This window comes from Littorina saxatilis, linkage group LG4, assembly GCF_037325665.1.
Source record: "Littorina saxatilis isolate snail1 linkage group LG4, US_GU_Lsax_2.0, whole genome shotgun sequence".
Taxonomy (NCBI): domain Eukaryota; kingdom Metazoa; phylum Mollusca; class Gastropoda; order Littorinimorpha; family Littorinidae; genus Littorina; species Littorina saxatilis.
Window position 1 is genome coordinate 24,563,443 of NC_090248.1, and position 18,824 is coordinate 24,582,266.

General features: G+C 42.8%; 1 protein-coding gene and 2 long non-coding RNA genes across 3 annotated transcripts in view; all 3 read left to right on the forward strand.

The window, feature by feature from the left end:
* The window catches only part of LOC138964297 (uncharacterized), a 300,694-nt gene that overhangs the window by 170,850 nt on the left and 111,020 nt on the right, over nucleotides 1–18,824 (forward strand). The gene's annotated exons all lie outside the window — the stretch shown is intronic.
* LOC138963664 (carbonic anhydrase-related protein 10-like) overlaps nucleotides 1–18,824 on the forward strand; it is a 91,860-nt gene that overhangs the window by 40,931 nt on the left and 32,105 nt on the right. The window contains exon 3 of the mRNA XM_070335511.1: nucleotides 4,752–4,799. Coding sequence (XP_070191612.1) covers nucleotides 4,752–4,799 — 48 coding nt within the window. The remainder of the gene's footprint in view (nucleotides 1–4,751; nucleotides 4,800–18,824) is intronic.
* On the forward strand, nucleotides 6,740–10,876 carry LOC138964283 (uncharacterized). The gene is made up of 4 exons (XR_011455065.1): nucleotides 6,740–7,105; nucleotides 7,566–7,665; nucleotides 8,495–8,617; nucleotides 9,401–10,876. It is a non-coding gene; the product is annotated as an uncharacterized lncRNA (long non-coding RNA).

Below are 18,824 nucleotides of genomic sequence, written 5' to 3' on the forward strand. Positions count from 1 at the left end.
GTGAAAAACAAACACGGGTACATATGTATACACACTCATGCACTTTCAGACACTAACCTTCAGCAAGGGTACAATCAAAGAACTTATCCCCCCCCCCCCCCCCCAAACAAAAAAGAACCCACGACTTTACCTGTACCATAATGAATGCGATCATTACTCAAATTAATCCACTAACAGAAACGATCATACAGAAGGGGAAAAAACCCATTCAAAGAACGTTTTTCTAGCGGTGAATTTGTTTCTGTATGTTAGGCTATATTTTTACATTTGATCTAAAACCCACTTTATACCTGTAGCGGAACGAATGCGATTACGCAGTAAGTGGTGGTGTATCGGGGACATATCGATTGACCACGGATGGTTAGACGAATTTGTCGCGACCGCTTTGGAGCGGTACCGTTGCTGTCACGCGCATTTCACGCGTCGCCGAGTACACGCGTGCTGATGGACGCGAGCTTTGAATCTAGTTTTTTTTCAGTGGAGCGAGATTGATAGTCAAATAATGATTGTTAATATTGTACTTGTACACTATTTTTGTTCTGGCTATTGTTGCTTAAGTAAGAGATGTGAAGAAACACAGATAGTGATAGTGAGAGAGGGAATGATAGGTCTACATTCCCTTCTTGTCAATGCGCTAATAGCTGTTTCGGTAAGAAAGGGGGTGGGAAAGAAGTAAAAGAGAGAGAGAGAGAGAGAGAGAGAGAGAGAGAGAGAGAGAGAGAGAGAGAGAGAGAGAGAGAGAGAAAGAGAGAGAGAGAGATGGCTGATTTTTGATTGTCGAGTAGGAGAATTATGTGACGTATATCTCTCTGTCTCTCTCTCCGTCTCTCTCTGTCTCTGTCTCTCTCTCTTTCTCACTCTCTCTCTCTCTCTCTCTCTCTCTCTCTCTCTCTCTCTCTCTCTCTACCACCATTATCACCACCACGAATCCAACCAACAACCCAACCCAGTTTCAACCCAACCCGTACCCTATATCCACAAAGCCACTAACATCGCCAACCCATAAAGACTGGTGCACCAAATACAGGGTAGTGGCAATATTTACCCGCACCGACTTTGACCAGGGGCGGCGAGATATCGATGGCTGGCATGCGCCATATAATGACGTTCTTACTTGCAGACGACCGTCTTCGGATCGACCGGTCTCGGTCAAATTAGCGTTATGATTGATAGCCGTCAGATGCGTTGGGTTATCTCGGTGCACCTTTTCTTTCGGGATTTCGGTAATCAGACTAGATTTTATAGGTTGTTTTGTTCCCGTGAGAAAAGGACTGGGCGAGATTCGCAACGAGAGGGAAAAAAAAGCCATTTCTCGGTTAGTCGCTTTGTTCATGAGGATGAAAGTCACTTGTTCATTTCAAAACTTGTTATTCTCTCAGGTGCCAGGAGACAAGTTCCGAATAACTTTCACTTAGCCAACTCTATTACACATGTCGCATACATTTCAGCGCTTACTTCCCTTTGTTTATCAGATAGTTGCTTTGTTGCTTGAGTTTGTTTGTTTGTTTGCTTAACGCCCAGCCGACCACGAAGGGCCATATCAGGGCGGTGCTGCTTTGACATTTAACGTGCGCCACACCGGCACAAGACAGAAGTCGCAGCACAGGCTTCATGTCTCACCCAGTCACATTATTCTGACACCGGACCAACCAGTCCTAGCACTAACCCCATAATGCCAGACGCCAGGCGGAGCAGCCACTAGATTGCCAATTTTAAAGTCTTAGGTATTACCCGGCTGGGGTTCGAACCCACGACCTCCCGATCACGGGGCGGACGCCTTACCACTAGGCCAACCGTGCCGGTGTGTTGCTTGAGTTGGCATTTGAAGAAAGACAAATCCTACCGAGGTCAACAAGTTTTACCAAAGCACTCTAAATGTTGAATAATGACGAGGAGACCAATGAAGTTTACGACTCTGTCTGTTAGTTTTGCTTCACAGCTTTTCAAGGCTGAACGAAGACTGAATAGCAGTGGTCTTTCCTAATGGGATTTTGATAGCATGCATTTCCAAAATGAGAATTTGATAACATACATTTCCAAAATGAGAATTTGACAACGTAGAGTTCCCGGAGGAGATTTTGATTGCATGATTTTTCCGAGTTGTCCATTTCAGAAGAAAGAAAGTGTTCTCTTATTCTTCAAACCGACATGATATAAAGAAGCTTGTTGACACACACACACACACACACAAGCACATTCATACATTCACACACACACACAAACAAACACACACACACACACACACACACACACACACACACACACACACACACACACACACACACACACACAAAAGCGACGAGGTCCAGAATAGACGCTGTTCGCAAGTAACTCTGTCAGGGTTTTTGTGCGCTGCGTAAAACAGTTGCATTTCTCGAGGATGAGGCAAACTCTTTCATTTGTTTTGGTTGCTCAGCGGGTATTGCCAGTTGAGACACGCCGTTTAGCTCCGATCTGCATGATTTTAACAGAAAATGGCATAAAATAATATCGCGCGGACACAGCATTACAGTGAAAACCCCATTTAAAGACCCCCCAATTTAAGACACACCCTTTTTAAGACCTTGATTTTTTAGATTTTCTGTTCATAGCGTCTGTAAATGTAGCCCGTTTTAAGACTCCTTCCTTTTAAAGGCCTGATTTTCTCAGGTTTTTTCGAGGTCTTAAAAGGGTGTGGAGGGAGGGCTCCACTGTATGGGTCTTTTTCTTGAGATAACATGCAGACGGGAGGTCATCATTCACTGTACAATATCAACAATATCCACGCTGGTCATTCCCATTGAGCTAAATATAGAACAGATTGCCGCATCTTCAAGGGAAAAAAAGGATAATATTTTATATAGTCCTGCGAGGTTACCATCATGGAAATTCGGCCTGTTTTCCACTGGATAAAGAGAGCTGATAATTATACAGTACGGCGCTACCCAATACAGTCTTGAGTCGAGCGTTTGAAAATGCCTGAGTCTAAAGGCGGGTGTAACTTACACCTCGTGGTATCAGCCTTAGAGATGAGAACGACAGTTGGCCAGATGGCCAGAATAGCGCGCTGCATTTTCCTGCATAGAACTATGGCGCGTCTGCCGCGACGGTGCCTGAGCTAAACATTGGTGGGCATTGCTCACAGCCCGGCACACGGCACTGTAAACATTCCCCGTCCCTTCACCTCTCTCGCCACCACCCGCCCTACCCTTGGTCTCATGCCTGAATATGGTTTTCCCTGCTTGCGCGTATTCATGTTTCCAAGCCCTGAGACTTTCGCTGTGAGCTTGGGATCTTTATCGTGGGCATGCGTGCACGAGAGAGGGGAGAGGGGGGGAAGTTGACTCTTGGAAATGAATCCCTTGCCGAACGTGGGGATCGAACCCACGCCGATAGTGACAAAACAGGCATCGTACTTTTCTGGTGTAACCGAGTGCCGAAACATTACGATCACCTCGGGAAGCGAAGTGCAATCAAACAGGATTGAAAATGTTAGGGCTAATTTCTTAGCCCTATAAAAACTGTTATGCAAACCCGAAGGTTTCCATGAACATACAGACAATCGGAAACCACCAGACCCCATCACAAACAGAATTCTACAATCCACTGGTGTTGACTTTTAAAGGCCAACAACTCGGGTGCAGAGTCTGCTGTGAAAGGAGCGGTAGCCTCCCCTGTCACAATCGCCCCCGTTTGAAATGAACTTCGTCCCGAAGTTCCGAACCGGGGGACCACTGTCCATCCCAAGTTCGCAGAATGGGAACAGCACAAAAATGTTCAGTGGTCATATTATGCCATTACCTGAACATATCATGCCGAGTCTCATCCCTGCTCACAAGCGCCAGATGTAACCGAGTGCCGAAACACTACGATCACCTCGGGAAGCGAAGTGCAATCAAACAGGATTGAAAATGTTAGGGCTAATTTCTTAGCCCTATAAAAACTGTTATGCAAACCCGAAGGTTTCCATGAACATACAGACAATCGCAAACCACCAGACCCCATCACAAACAGAATTCTACAATCCACTGGTGTTGACTTTTAAAGGCCAACAACTCGGGTGCAGAGTCTGCTGTGAAAGGAGCGGTAGCCTCCCCTGTCACAATCGCCCCCGTTTAAAATGAACTTCGTCCCGAAGTTCCGAACCGGGGGACCACTGTCCATCCCAAGTTCGCAGAATGGGAACAGCACAAAAATGTTCAGTGGTCATATTATGCCATTACCTGAACATATCATGCCGAGTCTCATCCCTGCTCGCAAGCGCCAGATGTAACCGAGTGCCGAAACACTACGATCACCTCGGGAAGCGAAGTGCAATCAAACAGGATTGAAAATGTTAGGGCTAATTTCTTAGCCCTATAAAAACTGTTATGCAAACCCGAAGGTTTCCATGAACATACAGACAATCGGAAACCACCAGACCCCATCACAAACAGAATTCTACAATCCACTGGTGTTGACTTTTAAAGGCCAACAACTCGGGTGCAGAGTCTGCTGTGAAAGGAGCGGTAGCCTCCCCTGTCACACTGGGGATGTGAAATAATGTTCACGGGTTTTTAGACTTGCGCGAAGCGTATTTATCAAGGTAACTGTACTTCGGTTTAAGTACCATATCTTCGTGAGATGAAGTTGGTTCGTTGGTTGGTTGTTAGTTTTTATCGTCTCTTCAGCTGATATTGCTACCCGAGACCGATGCAAGTTTGTTTCCTTTCTCAGTTCGTGAGATGAAGATAGAAATAAATGTAATAAAGAAATACTGGGATCTGTTCCAGATTCAAACTCTCCTTGGGCCACGTGGTGGGATTATGAAGGGGTTGCAGGTAAGACCAGTCATTCTCTTTTATTTTCCTACAACCCTACAATACACACGCACGGATGCGCGTGCACACACAGACGGATGCAAACACACTCTCTCTCTCTCTCTCTCTCTCTCTCTCTCTCTCTCTCTCTCTCTCTCTCTCTCTCTCTCTCTCTCTCTCTCTCTCTCTCTCTCTCTCTCTCTCTCTCTCTCTCTCTCTCTCTCTCTCTCTCTCTCACCTCAAGTCACCTCCCCTGTCCTAAGTAACCCCACGATTATCTCGCGTGGGTGCGCTCATCAACAACAACAATCTTCCAGATCAAATTGGGTTTCTTTTTGTGATTTTGTTTTCGCTTTCGTTGAACACGTTAGGTTCAGTCTATCGTCTTGATACGCAACTCCCCAATGCTGCAGAAGCGACGGCCACCGACAGCAGGTGGACTTTTCTCTGTCACAATCAGGGCTGAAAATTGAATTATAAGGCACTCGGTTTGCTGGTAAGCTGGCTTCCTCTCAGTCTCCAAGCAAGAAGATTTCAAATGTGTCAAAGTGCTCAATCAAGGTTGAGCGGCTGGGTTTCTTCGTTTTGACAGGTCAAGGATTTTTTTCATCTCAGTCCTGCGTTTACATTGCTTGAGCTCCCTGTTATGTTTTGCATGGTCTGTGTCGGTTTGTGTTGAGCTTAATTCCCCAAAATTCATGAAAAGATACACATTTTTCTCTCTATTACTTGCCATAACTTTTCGATTATTGCGATATCTATCAATTCTAACATCTACCTGTCTTCGTGTGATGATCGCAAGGCATATGAGAACTTTAAAACTACAAATTCGCTGCCGATTTTGCTAATTGGGCACATTTTAGAAGCCTTTGCGCATTTTCGGCAAAACACTACCTATTTCGCGAAATGTGTTCATATACTAATGGGCATTTGTTGTAGCTTGAATTTGATGGTGGGAATAATGCCTGAAACTTAGTGTGTGTCTATAGGAACAGCACTTGTACACTTAGAGTTTAACTTTCTCTGAAGTGAAGTGAAGTTACATATAATACTGCCCTTTTGTTCAGTTTTACACTGAAATACCGAGAGAAAAAACCCAGTCCCAACAGCCTGTAAAACGAGCTTATACAAGATCTGATAAAACATGATTATTATCCGTATAAAAGTGCATCCCATCTCTCAAGTTTACTCAACCAATACACGCACGTACTGACTCCATATAATTCACATCAATTCCTGATTGTTTTGTTTATTCTATTTCATTTTTGGGTCGGAGGGACTTCTTTTGAGTGATGAGCAAATAACTGTTTTGTCGATATCCCGCCTGTCTTCCCCCCGTATCTCTTTCAGACCGTGGTCAACATCGCTTCTCTCCCTTTTCCACATTTTTCACTTTTCCATTTCAGTTAATCCCCTTCTCCTAGTCGTCTTTGAATCGAAGAGTAAGGGTAAATAAGAATTCCGCGGTATTTGTTCGGTTCTCTATTGAACTGCAAATAGACGAATGGCTTTTTCTCAAAAGCAGTTAGATTGAAAGTAAGGCTACCCTGTAAGTTTCGCTAATTTGCCTGGGGGTAACAAGGCAGCAGAAGTTGAGTTATCCTCCCCAAATTCTAGTGTTCATTGTAGGCCTACTTGCAAGCTAGCTAATGTACATTACATTTTTTAATTATGCTTATGAGAAGAAAGTAGTATTTAGGTTTCTCAGTTACGACGTGAAATAGAGGGGAGGAAAAGTAGGGGGTCTGCTAAATCTTCTGAAGAATAAGTTTAAACATTTCTGTATTTGCTTGGCATAGCGTCGATCGGTTTTGTCGAAGTCATTGTCATCTAAAAGACACCAGAGCCAAGACATATAGTGATGCCGCATCAACCCGTAACACTGCTAGGTATTTCCTAGACACTGTTTATGGTCTGGTACTGTAGGGCATTGTTCATATCTTGCTAAGCGGGCACTTAAAGTGTGTCTAAACCCTGCAAGTACAGGTTTGAGTGTGTGTAGAGGGGTTCCAGTTACGACATTTTTCTGCACTTTAACCGCTCTGCGCTCAGCCGTTCGCCAACTGGCATGCGTACTAAATTTGCTCATCCGGACTTTGCCGAGAAAACCCGAGAACTCCCGACGCGCCAGCCAAGTGCCTGTGACGTAGACATGGGAAGAGACCACAATGGACGACAGTCAGTCGTGGCGCACAAAACGTGGTGAACCACAATCGTGTTGTACCATATATGTTTGAACCTCGGGCACGAGAAAATGAAAGGAACGTGGAGGAAAATCATCTTTCTGACAACAGCAGCATGATTAATCGCCTTGGGAACACAGACTGGTGAGTAACGAAGTCACGTTTTATTTTGGGTACAAGCAACCGAGAAAAGGACATTCTGACAGGATGTGTCAAGCTTGGAGTCTAGATCTAGATCTGAACTGTGACATGAGAACCGTTTGTGTGGGTGTTTGTGCACTAGGCTATGCTAACTTGGTTTTTCAGTCTGTCTCCAGAGCTAGTGTCTATTTTGGACATGACCTGGTTATATGCAAGAAATTCACTAGGCCTCCAGAATGAACATTTTATAGAAGCAAACTCACGAAGATCGACACGCACGAGCTTTTGACGAAGGCGAATCTGGCAGTCCCTAGTGTTTACATTTTGAGTTGGCAAGTTACATTTTTAGAACTAATGTTATTATTTCTTTCTGATGAAATCTAAGAATACTTCCAACATGTGTGCATTCGCAACACTCGGCGGAAGGATAGAAACGAGTGAAGATTGTTTGTGATACTTTCAGGTCTGAATGTGCCAACTGTGTGGAGATGGAGAAAGTGGAGGAATGCAACTGCTGCACAGAGTCTACTAAAATTATGAAGAAGCTGAACTGTCCTAGGCAGGTATGTATTACTTTTTACTTGGCATTAGTTAAATTACTTTTTTTTTCAATGAAAAGAGCAAAGGAAAAGTGTGACTATTTTGCAACATAGATGCAGAGGTTATTCATTACTATATAGTCTGTAAAGCCTTAACTTCATAATGTCTGTTAGAAGTTTAGTTCTTACACTGCTCCCATGGGGTCGCCTTCACGCGGCGGGAGTGTTTCCACTAAGCTTCCCCACCCCTTTACTGCTCTTCTTTTGTCTTATTTCTGCCTTACCAGTCCTTTCACCTATATTTCCTTCCAAGAAAACTCTCCCTACTATTCCCTGCAGTTTTCCGATTCCTTTCTTGTTGTCTTATTTCTACCTGACTGGATCCATCACCTTTATTTCACTTACCAAAAGTCTTCTTTTCCACATCCTTATTTCTCTGCCCCCCGCATGTCGTAAGAGGCGACTAGCGGATTCTGTTTCTCCTTTTACCCTTGTTAAGTGTTTCTTGTATAGAATATAGTCAATGTTTGTAAAGATTTTAGTCAAGCAGTACGTAAGAAATGTTAAGTCCTTTGTACTGGAAACTTGCATTCTCCCAGTAAGGTCATATATTGTACTACGTTGCAAGCCCCTGGAACAATTTTTTGATTCGTGCTTTTGTGAACAAGAAACAATTAACAAGTGGCTCTATCCCATCTCAGCCCTTTCCCCTATCCCATCTCCCCCCTTTCCCCGTCGCGATATAACCTTGAATGGTTGAAAACGACGTTAAACACCAAATAAAGAAAGACAGAAGTTCTTGCACTAATTTCATAGTTAACCATAAGTTATAACAATACTGTTATGTTTGCAGACCTCCCGAAAAAAATGGCATTACATGCCTCACGCAGCTCCCATAATTTGAAAGCGTCTGTCTAAACACGGATATGCTGGAGACGGCATATTACCAGTACCGGGAGGAGCATGGGTTTTTACAGTAAGTGACACACCTATCTTTCTTTACCAAGCATACATGTGCTTGTCACATCATCGTGATGTGTTGGCAGATACTTCTAGGTCTGTTCCACATGACAAATGTACCCCGTACACCCATCCATTCACACACCTGAAGAAGAAGGTGACAGAAGATTTTTTTTAATTTGCAGGTTTAAAGCAATCCTTGTTTTTCATGTGTTAAAAACTTTTTCTTCTCATAAAGTTGAAAGTTGGTCCATTAAAAAAACCCATTAAATTAAAAGATAAGACATACAAGTGCACACATAGTATTTCCTCTTCTTGTCGATCACGCGTCTATATTGTGATGTGTTTGACATGGTATGATGCATATAATATATTATATACAAACCAGTAAATATTATTTTGTTATCCTCGGATCTCTCCACACTGAAGTCCAGAAGTGAATAATAGATTCATAGTTTATACACTTTGTGTGAAACAAGATTAACTTAATGCTGGAAAGAAACACATTTTGGAAAGTACATTTTAAACATAAATAACTAGGTAAAATGAAAAATGTACATGGATCTTGTCATACTGTCACACACACACACTCACACACACACACACACACACACACACACACACACACACACACACACACACACACAGCCAGCCAGCCAGCCATGAAACAAGCCATTCTATCAATTCACGAAAAATATGTGTTCTTCCCCCCACTTTCCACACCTTTTGTAGGAACACCCTGCCGGACTATGCAACACACACGTACACTTATGTCACAGATTTTGTGATTATTTTTCAGGAAGTACCGCTACATAGGATTCTGACAGCTTGTGAGGTGGTGCCATGGTGTGCTAGGGAGGAAAATCAGGATACCTTTACCTTCATGTGGAGTACGGGCCATCAGATATGCATTTCCGTCTGATGTACTACAGAGGTTTTGAGTGGTCTGAGCTTGAATGAAAATGGTAACATGAAAATGTATTTATAATCTAAAGCATCACTTATGAAATAAAAGAGTAAAATCTGTAATTCCTTGCAAGTGCATTGTGTTCAGTATTGTCGTTGGTGTCGACATCAGCGGGGAAAAGTGGGATCAGTTTGGTTATCTTGTACTGTATGGTGCTGCAGCTTCTTATCGGTATGGGGGGGGGGGGGGGGGGGTGATATGCAGCGGCCCAAAAGTCAGGTTTGTCACAAAATTCCTCTGGGAAGGAAGCTTCAAAGGCACCTGATCCTTTGTCAGCTTCTCAAACAGACGTTGAAGCAATCTTGACACGTGACCTGTAAATGTAACAGTGGATAGCTCAGGATGAGATAGTCGTGAAAAGGCATTATTAGCACGGAACCAAGTACAGCTTTTATGCTTGCAAAAATGCATTTTAGGAAGAATGCTGCAGTTCTAGCGAATACCCAACTGAACAAAATTAAATGTAATATTTCTCTCTCTGTCTTTTCCCTCTTCAGTTGTGTGTGTGAGTGTGTGTTTGGGTAAATTGCCAGAATTCTGGAGTATAAGAAAAGAAGAGAATTTTCATTTGTGTGTGTGTCTGCTAAAAACCAGCAGTACTTACCATAAGCTCGTGGCCCTTTGCACTTCCTCACACTGTACTCTCCTTTCTTTCCTTTTGGGAATGTGATGGACAACGTCGGATTTCCTTCTTCATCAAGCGCATCACCCCTGTCCCCATTTTTATTGTAATGCAGAGTGGCAAGGAACAGCCTGAAAACAGGATACAAATTTAAATGCACTGAATTAATGACTCTCACTCTCAGTCATAATTCCACGCTTTACTAAATATTAGACAGATACCTCATTCAAAATCACTCTGCACCCCCCCCCCCCCCCTCCCCTCCATGTGTATTTATTGTATAATTCTCATTAATAGATCTTATCCAAAAAAAAAGCATAACTGAAGGTGTAAATTGTAATATTGTTTGTTCATCTATTAGTTGCCTCCCTTCAAATTTATTTTTGAACAATTCCGAGAATACAATTTTAACTATAACTCAATGTCATACATAAAACAAGGAAGATAAATTGTGTAGAGATCTCAATTCCTTATTTTCATTTTTTTTTTTTAAAGGATATCACTATGCAATGTCATTAACAATTGCATCAAAATTATCTCCCTTGATCTCTCTTGCACAAGACATTTGTTTCAACTACATGTACATGTATTTGTTTGTTAGATTTGGGAGATTTTACAGGAATGAATCTAACAATCAATGACCTAGATATTTCTACATTGTAAAAAAAAATCTGCTGGAGGTATGATGTGTGTTTATGTGTGTTTTGAGTGTGATTGTGTGTGTGTGTATATGTGAATGTGACTGTTTGCGTGTGAATGTGTGTGTGTGTCCGTCCGTCCATGTGTCAATCTGGATCAAAGTGTATGTGCATGTCTATGCGTATGTGTGGTGTATGTGTCTGTCCGTCTGTCTCTGTGGTTCTGGATCAAAGAAAGTGTATATGCATGTCTATGGGTGTGGTTGTGTGTGGCTGTGTCTGTTTGTGTGTTTGTGTGTGTCTTTCTGTGTGTATCTCTTCGTTATTATTGTATTGGCAAGACAGAGTCAGAAATCAGAATTTTTGAGAGTCTCAGTCTCCCTCCTACACATATTCACACGGACACACATACCTTACATAAACGATGGAGATGCAACGCACTACGTCTGCCGTTAAATTTAATCATGCACCGCCAACAGAAACATAACGATCACTTGCCTTCATCACTTTTCTTTTCCGTCGACTTTGAGTCTTTCTCCGGTTCGACACTTCTTCGTCAGCCGTCTCAACTGTCTTTTATGCAGCATTCAAATTCTTCTTCACATTGATAAACGTTAGTGGGATCCCTGACGGGACAGAATCCTCCAACAACCTCCGACTCGGACGATAACCGAGTTCGGATTCGAACAAGGGAGCTGTGAACTGTTCTGCAAATGCATCATCTGCAAAATGGTGTCCACTCGATCGTTGGTTGTGAATAAACCGTTTCCACAAAGTCAATCCAAGCTTTCCTTCTGTGAAAGACTTGAGGGAACCCGTGAGTAAGCTTACTTATTCCCGGCATGTTTGCATGGATAGTATTGCAACCGTAAACGACGCAGAAACGATCTACTCATGCTGACTCGTGTTTGCAGAAAGTTAGATCTAGATCCATGGAGAGGGCGCTGCTTCCGCTCCCACTCCCATTCCCATCTCTACGTCATCTGCCGACGTTTCTATTTTTAGCATCATCGTCTTGTTTCAGCTGAAGGCTGGCAGGTGCGAGCTTTTACGGACTTTTCCCACTCGCTGCGTCTGCTCCTCGCATCTTCGGGCCTTTGAAGGGGTGGGAATGGAATGCATCTGGGTGTATGTTTGCGTTGGTAATAAGGGTTTTGGGTTGAAAAATGGGGTTTAGATACACTTTAAGTGCAGTTCACACCTTGCCTGATAGCAGTGAACATGTCTGACATGATTGTGCACTTGCAGCCAGTTCCCAAGAATATGATAGCACAACACGATAACCATAGTCCGGGCGTCTGTAAAGGATGTTGCCCGCTGTTTTCTTAAATGCACAGGCATAAAGAGGAAAGCCGTGTCCCTGTCCTCGTCGGGCAACAATCGTTTTCATCTCGTTGTTTAGTCCACATTACAACGACCGTGGCGTTTACTTTTTTGGCAAGGGGGGGGGGGGGGGTTCTAAATGAGAATGGCTAATGACAAAGCCTTGTTCACACTTACCATTGATTGTACGCATTTTGACGACCTATCACCGGCACGCAAATGCGGCTTTTTTTCTCTTAGCACCTTGTTAAGTGATAAGCCTGTTTGTGTGTTATTTTCTGAGCCTTAACATCACAGCATGGTTATGAATTCTTGTTGAGATCATTCGTTCACATTTCAGCTTTACTGACAAGTCTTCAGAACGCGTCTGTGTTTCAAAGAACTTTATAAAAATTAACCGAGAAAAATAAACCAACCTAATTATGCCAAAGTGAAACTCTCCCACACGTGTGCGCGTGTTCACTAGTTAATTGTGTATACTACATATATGGCTGCCTGTCCGTGCTTTTGAAGGTAGCTTATCCTGCAATCTGGAATATAAATGCAGCTCAACAATAGTGCCCAGAATCGCTGACTGGCACCAAACAGCAATGGATCAACACAAACCACAGACTCTACCATATCAACAATCTCTATACATGTACTGTTATACTGCTTCCCGCGTCCCACTTTGCTGACATTTGCGGTCTCGTGTTAGCTTTGTCAGGCATGCAAATGACATCACCATGCATATTCATGGAAGCATAAAATCGGCTCACGCCTGACACAGAAGCAATGGCCCATAAGCTGATGGGTCTTTGATCATGGCAGGGAGGGTTTGCAGAAGGTGGTACCGACTGAAGCCCTCGGGATGGAACTATGGAGGCTGTGGTGCGCGGCAGAGGGTGTGTCGAATGGCGGAGGAAAGGGGAGGGGGGGGGTAGATAATTATGATGTTCACACTCACCCACACTGACATGTGACATGAGAAGGTTATGTTGACTGTCGCCATTAGGTAATACACCCGTGTGAGCAGGGCAAGGATCTAGTTTCTCACCTCATTGTGCTAGTCTTAGTAAGCTACTCAAACTGAGACACATTTTGCGCGCAATATAAAGGGGTTACCTGATAGTACGGCTTTAAATGTTAGAAGCCGCTTTATTGCCAATTCGTGACAAGGATAGAGACAAGATGGAAAACAAAACGTTTTTATTCTGTTCGTAAGAACTCGGAGAAGAGTAAATCTACTCGTCCTTGCTTACATGCACTGTCCTTCCCGTGATAATCAACCAATCAATCAATCAATCAATCAATCAATCAATCAATCAATCAATCAATCAATCAATCAATCAATCAATCAATCAATCAATCAATCAATCAATGAGGCTTATATCGCGCATATTCCGTGGGTACAGTTCTAGGCGCTCTGCAGTGATGCCGTGTGAGATGAAATTTTATACGGCCAGTAGATTGCAGCCATGTCGGCGCATATTTACCTTTCACGGCCTTATTCCAAGTCACACAGGTATGGTAGACAATTATTAACTGTGCCTAAGCAATTTTGCCAGGAAAGACCCTTTTGTCAATCGTGGGATCTTTAACGTGCACACCCAATGTAGTATACACGGGGGGTGGTTCGGACACGGAAGAGAGTCTGCACACAAAGTTGACTCTGTGAAATAAATTTCCGCCGAACCTGGGATCGAACTCGCGCTGACAGCGGCCAACTGAATACAAATCCAGCGCGCTACCAACTGAGCTATATCCCCGCCCAGACGATGCTGCTCGCCATCTAAGATCGGACCAGGCATTTACATGGGTTAAGATCATCCCTACGCTTTGGCACATACGAAAAATCAACAGTATGGATTCTTTCTATGCAGAATTGTTTTTTTTTTAATTTTTTTTTTTTTAATGAATTTAATTCTTCACTGACACAATATACGAAATAAATCCCCCCTTTTTATATTTAGTCAAGTTTTGACTAAATATTTTAACATCGAGGGGGAATCGAAACGAGGGTCGTGGTGTATGTGCGTGTGTGTGTCTGTGTGTCTGTGTGTGTGTGTGTGTGTGTAGAGCGATTCAGACTAAACTACTGGACCGATCTTTATGAAATTTGACATGAGAGTTCCTGGGTATGAAATCCCCGAACGTTTTTTTCATTTTTTTGATAAATGTCTTTGATGACGTCATATCCGGCTTTTCGTGAAAGTTGAGGCGGCACTGTCACGCCCTCATTTTTCAACCAAATTGGTTGAAATTTTGGTCAAGTAATCTTCGACGAAGCCCGGACTTCGGTATTGCATTTCAGCTTGGTGGCTTAAAAATTAATTAATGACTTTGGTCATTAAAAATCTGAAAATTGTAAAAAAAAAATAAAAATTTATAAAACGATCCAAATTTACGTTTATCTTATTCTCCATCATTTGCTGATTCCAAAAACATATAAATATGTTATATTCGGATTAGAAACAAGCTCTGAAAATTAAATATATAAAAATTATTATCAAAATTAAATTGTCGAAATCAATTTAAAAATACTTTCATCTTATTCCTTGTCGGTTCCTGATTCCAAAAACATATAGATATGATATGTTTGGATTAAAAACACGCTCAGAAAGTTAAAACAAAGAGAGGTACAGAAAAGCGTGCTATCCTTCTTAGCGCAACTACTACCCCGCTCTTCTTGTCAATTTCACTGCCTTTGCCATGAGCGGTGGACTGACGATGCTACGAGTATACGGTCTTGCTGAAAAATGGCATTGCGTTCAGTTTCATTCTGTGAGTTCGACAGCTACTTGACTAAATATTGTATTTTCGCCTTACGCGACTTGTTTTTTAATCCAACTCTGCACAGGATGTGGAAGTATGCAGGATGTTGCTTGTGTCTAATTGGCGGGATGGTCTTATTCCATGGAAAATCCTGGCCATGTCTGACATAGTGAGCCAAGGAACTTTACATGGGCAGAGCGTCTCCCATTGGTCCTGCCGCCTCATTCGCTCGAACTTATCTATCCAAAGTGCATAGATAGAGCTGCTGAACAATGACTGAGCCTCAGCGCTACCACGCGGCTATTTATAGTCTCATGCAAATTTAGAAATGTTCGACTGTTGTAACGCCTGGTGGTTGACCAAAATGCTGGAATGATCTATGAAAGTTTAATTTTAGGACGTCCGGTGTGTTTTAAAGAACAAGGAGCACATAGTTTTTCGTTTCTTGATCTTTGAACAAATACAAGACCGACCGTGAAACTACTAAGGGGGAAAAAAGAGTAAATGTAAGAAAGCAAGAGACGCTAAGGGAAGGAGACACAAATAATAAATGAAAGAAGGCTAGAAAAGCTAACCGAAGGCTAAACAACTATTTACAAAGCTATAAATCAAGATGACGGGTGACAAAGAAAGACCACATTTTAAACAATATGACGAAAACAAATTCGACAAAGAAGCAAGTAGCAAAAACTCAACAAGTGGGATCTCTGTTTCCCCATACATCTTGACCCGCCTCCTCCTCCTTCTCCTGCCAGGGGCAATTTTGGTAGTGATTGATTGGTTTGACCAGCGAGACAGCTTATCTTAACATCCATCTCTAACTATGTCTCAGTCTGTCTTGGGAATATCACTGAGCTCACACATCCCCATTCTCCCTCACTCAAAACACTCCTCTTCCTCCTTATCTTCCTCTTCCTCCTCCTCTTCTTTCTCATCCTCCTCTTCTTTCTCCTCCTCCTCCTCCTCCTCTTCTTCTTCCTCCTCCTCCTCTTCTTCCTCATCCTCCTCCTTCTCTTCATCTTCTTCTTCCTCCTCCTCCTCCTCCTCGCCCTTCTTCTCTAGTTCCAACAATAGCTTGCTTCTTTGCAGTTTCCTTATTCCATCTTAAGCCTCAAATTAATTGGGCAATGTCGTCTTTGCGAGGTCGACTTCGCGAAGCTGACTGCACGAAGCTTTGGCACTGCATTTTCGGTAAACATACTTTGGGATCAATTACGGACCGCCTGTAATCAGGAAACTTTGCAGGGCCGGACCAAATGAGTTGTAAGGGGGGGGGGGGGGGGGTTCCTCCTTTTTTGGGGGGGCAAATCAGCGAAGTGGCGAAGCCACAAGCGCGCGCCTAACGGTTAAAATCTTTGCAATCTGGTGCATTCTGGGCCTTGTTTTGAGGGTTAAGAGCAGCATTGTTTTGGTGCTAAAACTAGTAAAAAAAAAAAAAAACCACACTCAAAGCAAGGTACATGCTTTTTCCAGGGGTGGGGTTCCGGAACCCCTGGAACCCCCCCCTGGGTCCGGCCCTGCTTTGTCTGACTGTTTGTCTGTCTGTCTGTGTGACTTCTCTCTCTCTCTCTCTCTCTCTCTCTCTCTCTCTCTCTCTCTCTCTCTCTCTCTCTCTCTCTCTCTCTCTCTCTCTCGTCCTCAATCCCAACTTCGGTTCTTTGCTTCTTGTCATTTTCTTCTCCTCTGTTTCGTTCAGAACGCCTGGTATCTTTGGTCATCATGCTGGTTTACACAGTGTGTCAGCCAATTCAGATGGTGACCTTCCGGAGAAGGTGACAGATAACTGTAAGAGTGTGTGGGGGGCGGGGAGGGGGGGCACCTAAAAGGGGGCGGTGGGGGAATTGTAGGTGGGGTACAAAATGGTGCTCGCAAGCTCAACCAGTAATCTCCAGTTTAAATCTACAAAGATCAAAAACGAATTAGATGTTAACTGAAAATGTCCGTTTGAATAACTTTTTTTTAACAGCGAACGACAAGAAGAAGAAGAATAACTTTTTGTTCTGAAAATAATATGAGCCCTTTATGATACGGCAGTTGTGAGTGAGAAAACAGGAGAAGACTTTATGCTTTTAACAGGGGTGGGACTCTCTTGTGATGAAAAAAAGAGGAACCCCTTTTAACTAGGGGGGTTCGGGGGCATGCCCCCCCCCCCCCGAAAATTGTTTTAAATGGTACATTAAAATCTGTGCAATCTGGTGCATTTTGAGACTAAAATTCAACTCGTTTGGATTAGGTAAAAAAGGCATTCTCCTCACCCCCCCCCCCCCCCAAAAAAAAAAAACCCACCCCAAACACAAAACACACTTTCACACACCAATGGTAACATTGTAATGGTGCATACTTACGTAATGAACCATGTATCCATAATCCAATAGTACTAGTGGTACCCGTGCTACGCACTTTGTGTGCTGCGCATGCGATGTCATTTTGTTGGTTATGTGCTTGTGAAAATGTTGTTTGCACCCCTCCCCCCCCCCCCCCCCCCCCCCCCGCACATTATCCCGCATATAATGAATTATATTCTCTTGGGGAGCATGGGTTTCAATACATTTTGTTATTAATGAGATGCCATTTCATGATATGTGTGAATTTATATATTTAATCATTTTAACTTTATGTAATCAATGTTTGTATCTTATTAAACGAAGATCTAATGAGTTAAGGTGTTTGTTGCCATGAGTGTTTGTAGCAAGTTTGATGATTGGGAATTGCCATAGCTCAGTCTGGGATAGTTTGTACTCGTCCCCAAACAACTGAAGGACCATAGTTTGTTTACAGAAAGCTATAGACTGAGCCGTGAGATCCAGCCATTTATCTTGCCAGAGATCCGCATGGGATGTGTTGTTGATACTTGCAAAATTTAACAAAGCAGCTATTTTGAAAAATATTTACTTAAACCAACAATACATCCATGTGGAGCACTGGTTACTTGAGGGATTACTGTGGTAATTGTGACCAAACGCCGCAAAAGGAAACACACAATATCACAATTGTAATCATTTTAACACTTTAATAAAATTAACGAAAGAGATTATTAAAAATTGAAAAACCAAATTTATTTCACAAAAAAACACCAACAAAATAGTAGTTTTGTTATGACACGATAGTGACATCTCAAACACACACACACACACACACACACACACAATCGAGTGCAGCATCCATGAACACACACACAGACAAACACACACACAATAAATGTACGTCCAATGGAACGTGTGCGCGTGTGTGTGGATGCTGTTTTCAGGTAATAGAACCCCCCACATGTATGGCCTATGCCATGGGTTAGAGAAGTAGAAAAAGCAAGATTCGTTCCCCCCCCCCCCCCCCCCCCCCCCACATGTAATGCGCCATGGGTCATAGATTTTTACGAAATGGAAATCTAAAACGTCCAAAATATATAATGATTCAAACGCATATTCAGACCTGGGAACCCCTGTTTTGCACTTTGACTATTCTCTGTTTCTCAAACAAACTTGGTGTATTATCAAAAAAATGAGCGTACTCCACACAGCGTGTATCCATGATTAAAACATGCCTCATGCGCGTCAAAATGGCGGGGGGAGACGTAGAGGTTACATGCCGAGTCTCAGTGATTATCAAAAATAATGGTCGAAGTTAGCGGATCATGAAAAATGCGAGCTTCAGCGAGCTTTTTCATGACCGCGAACTGAGACCATTATTTTTGATAATCACTGAGACGAGGTATGTAACCTCTTTATCCCTCCTTTCTTCAGTTATTCAAAGAAAAGAGGAGTTTTTGTGCGAAAGTTTGATCGAATCATATTCACCCAACCAGTCTACCTGCGCAGGCGATCGATTAATGCGCGGTTGTATAGTTCCGTGCAAATCATTCAATTTTGTTAACACTTCTTGTCAGTTTCCATGTTTTGAACTAAAATCAAGTACACAGTTATGT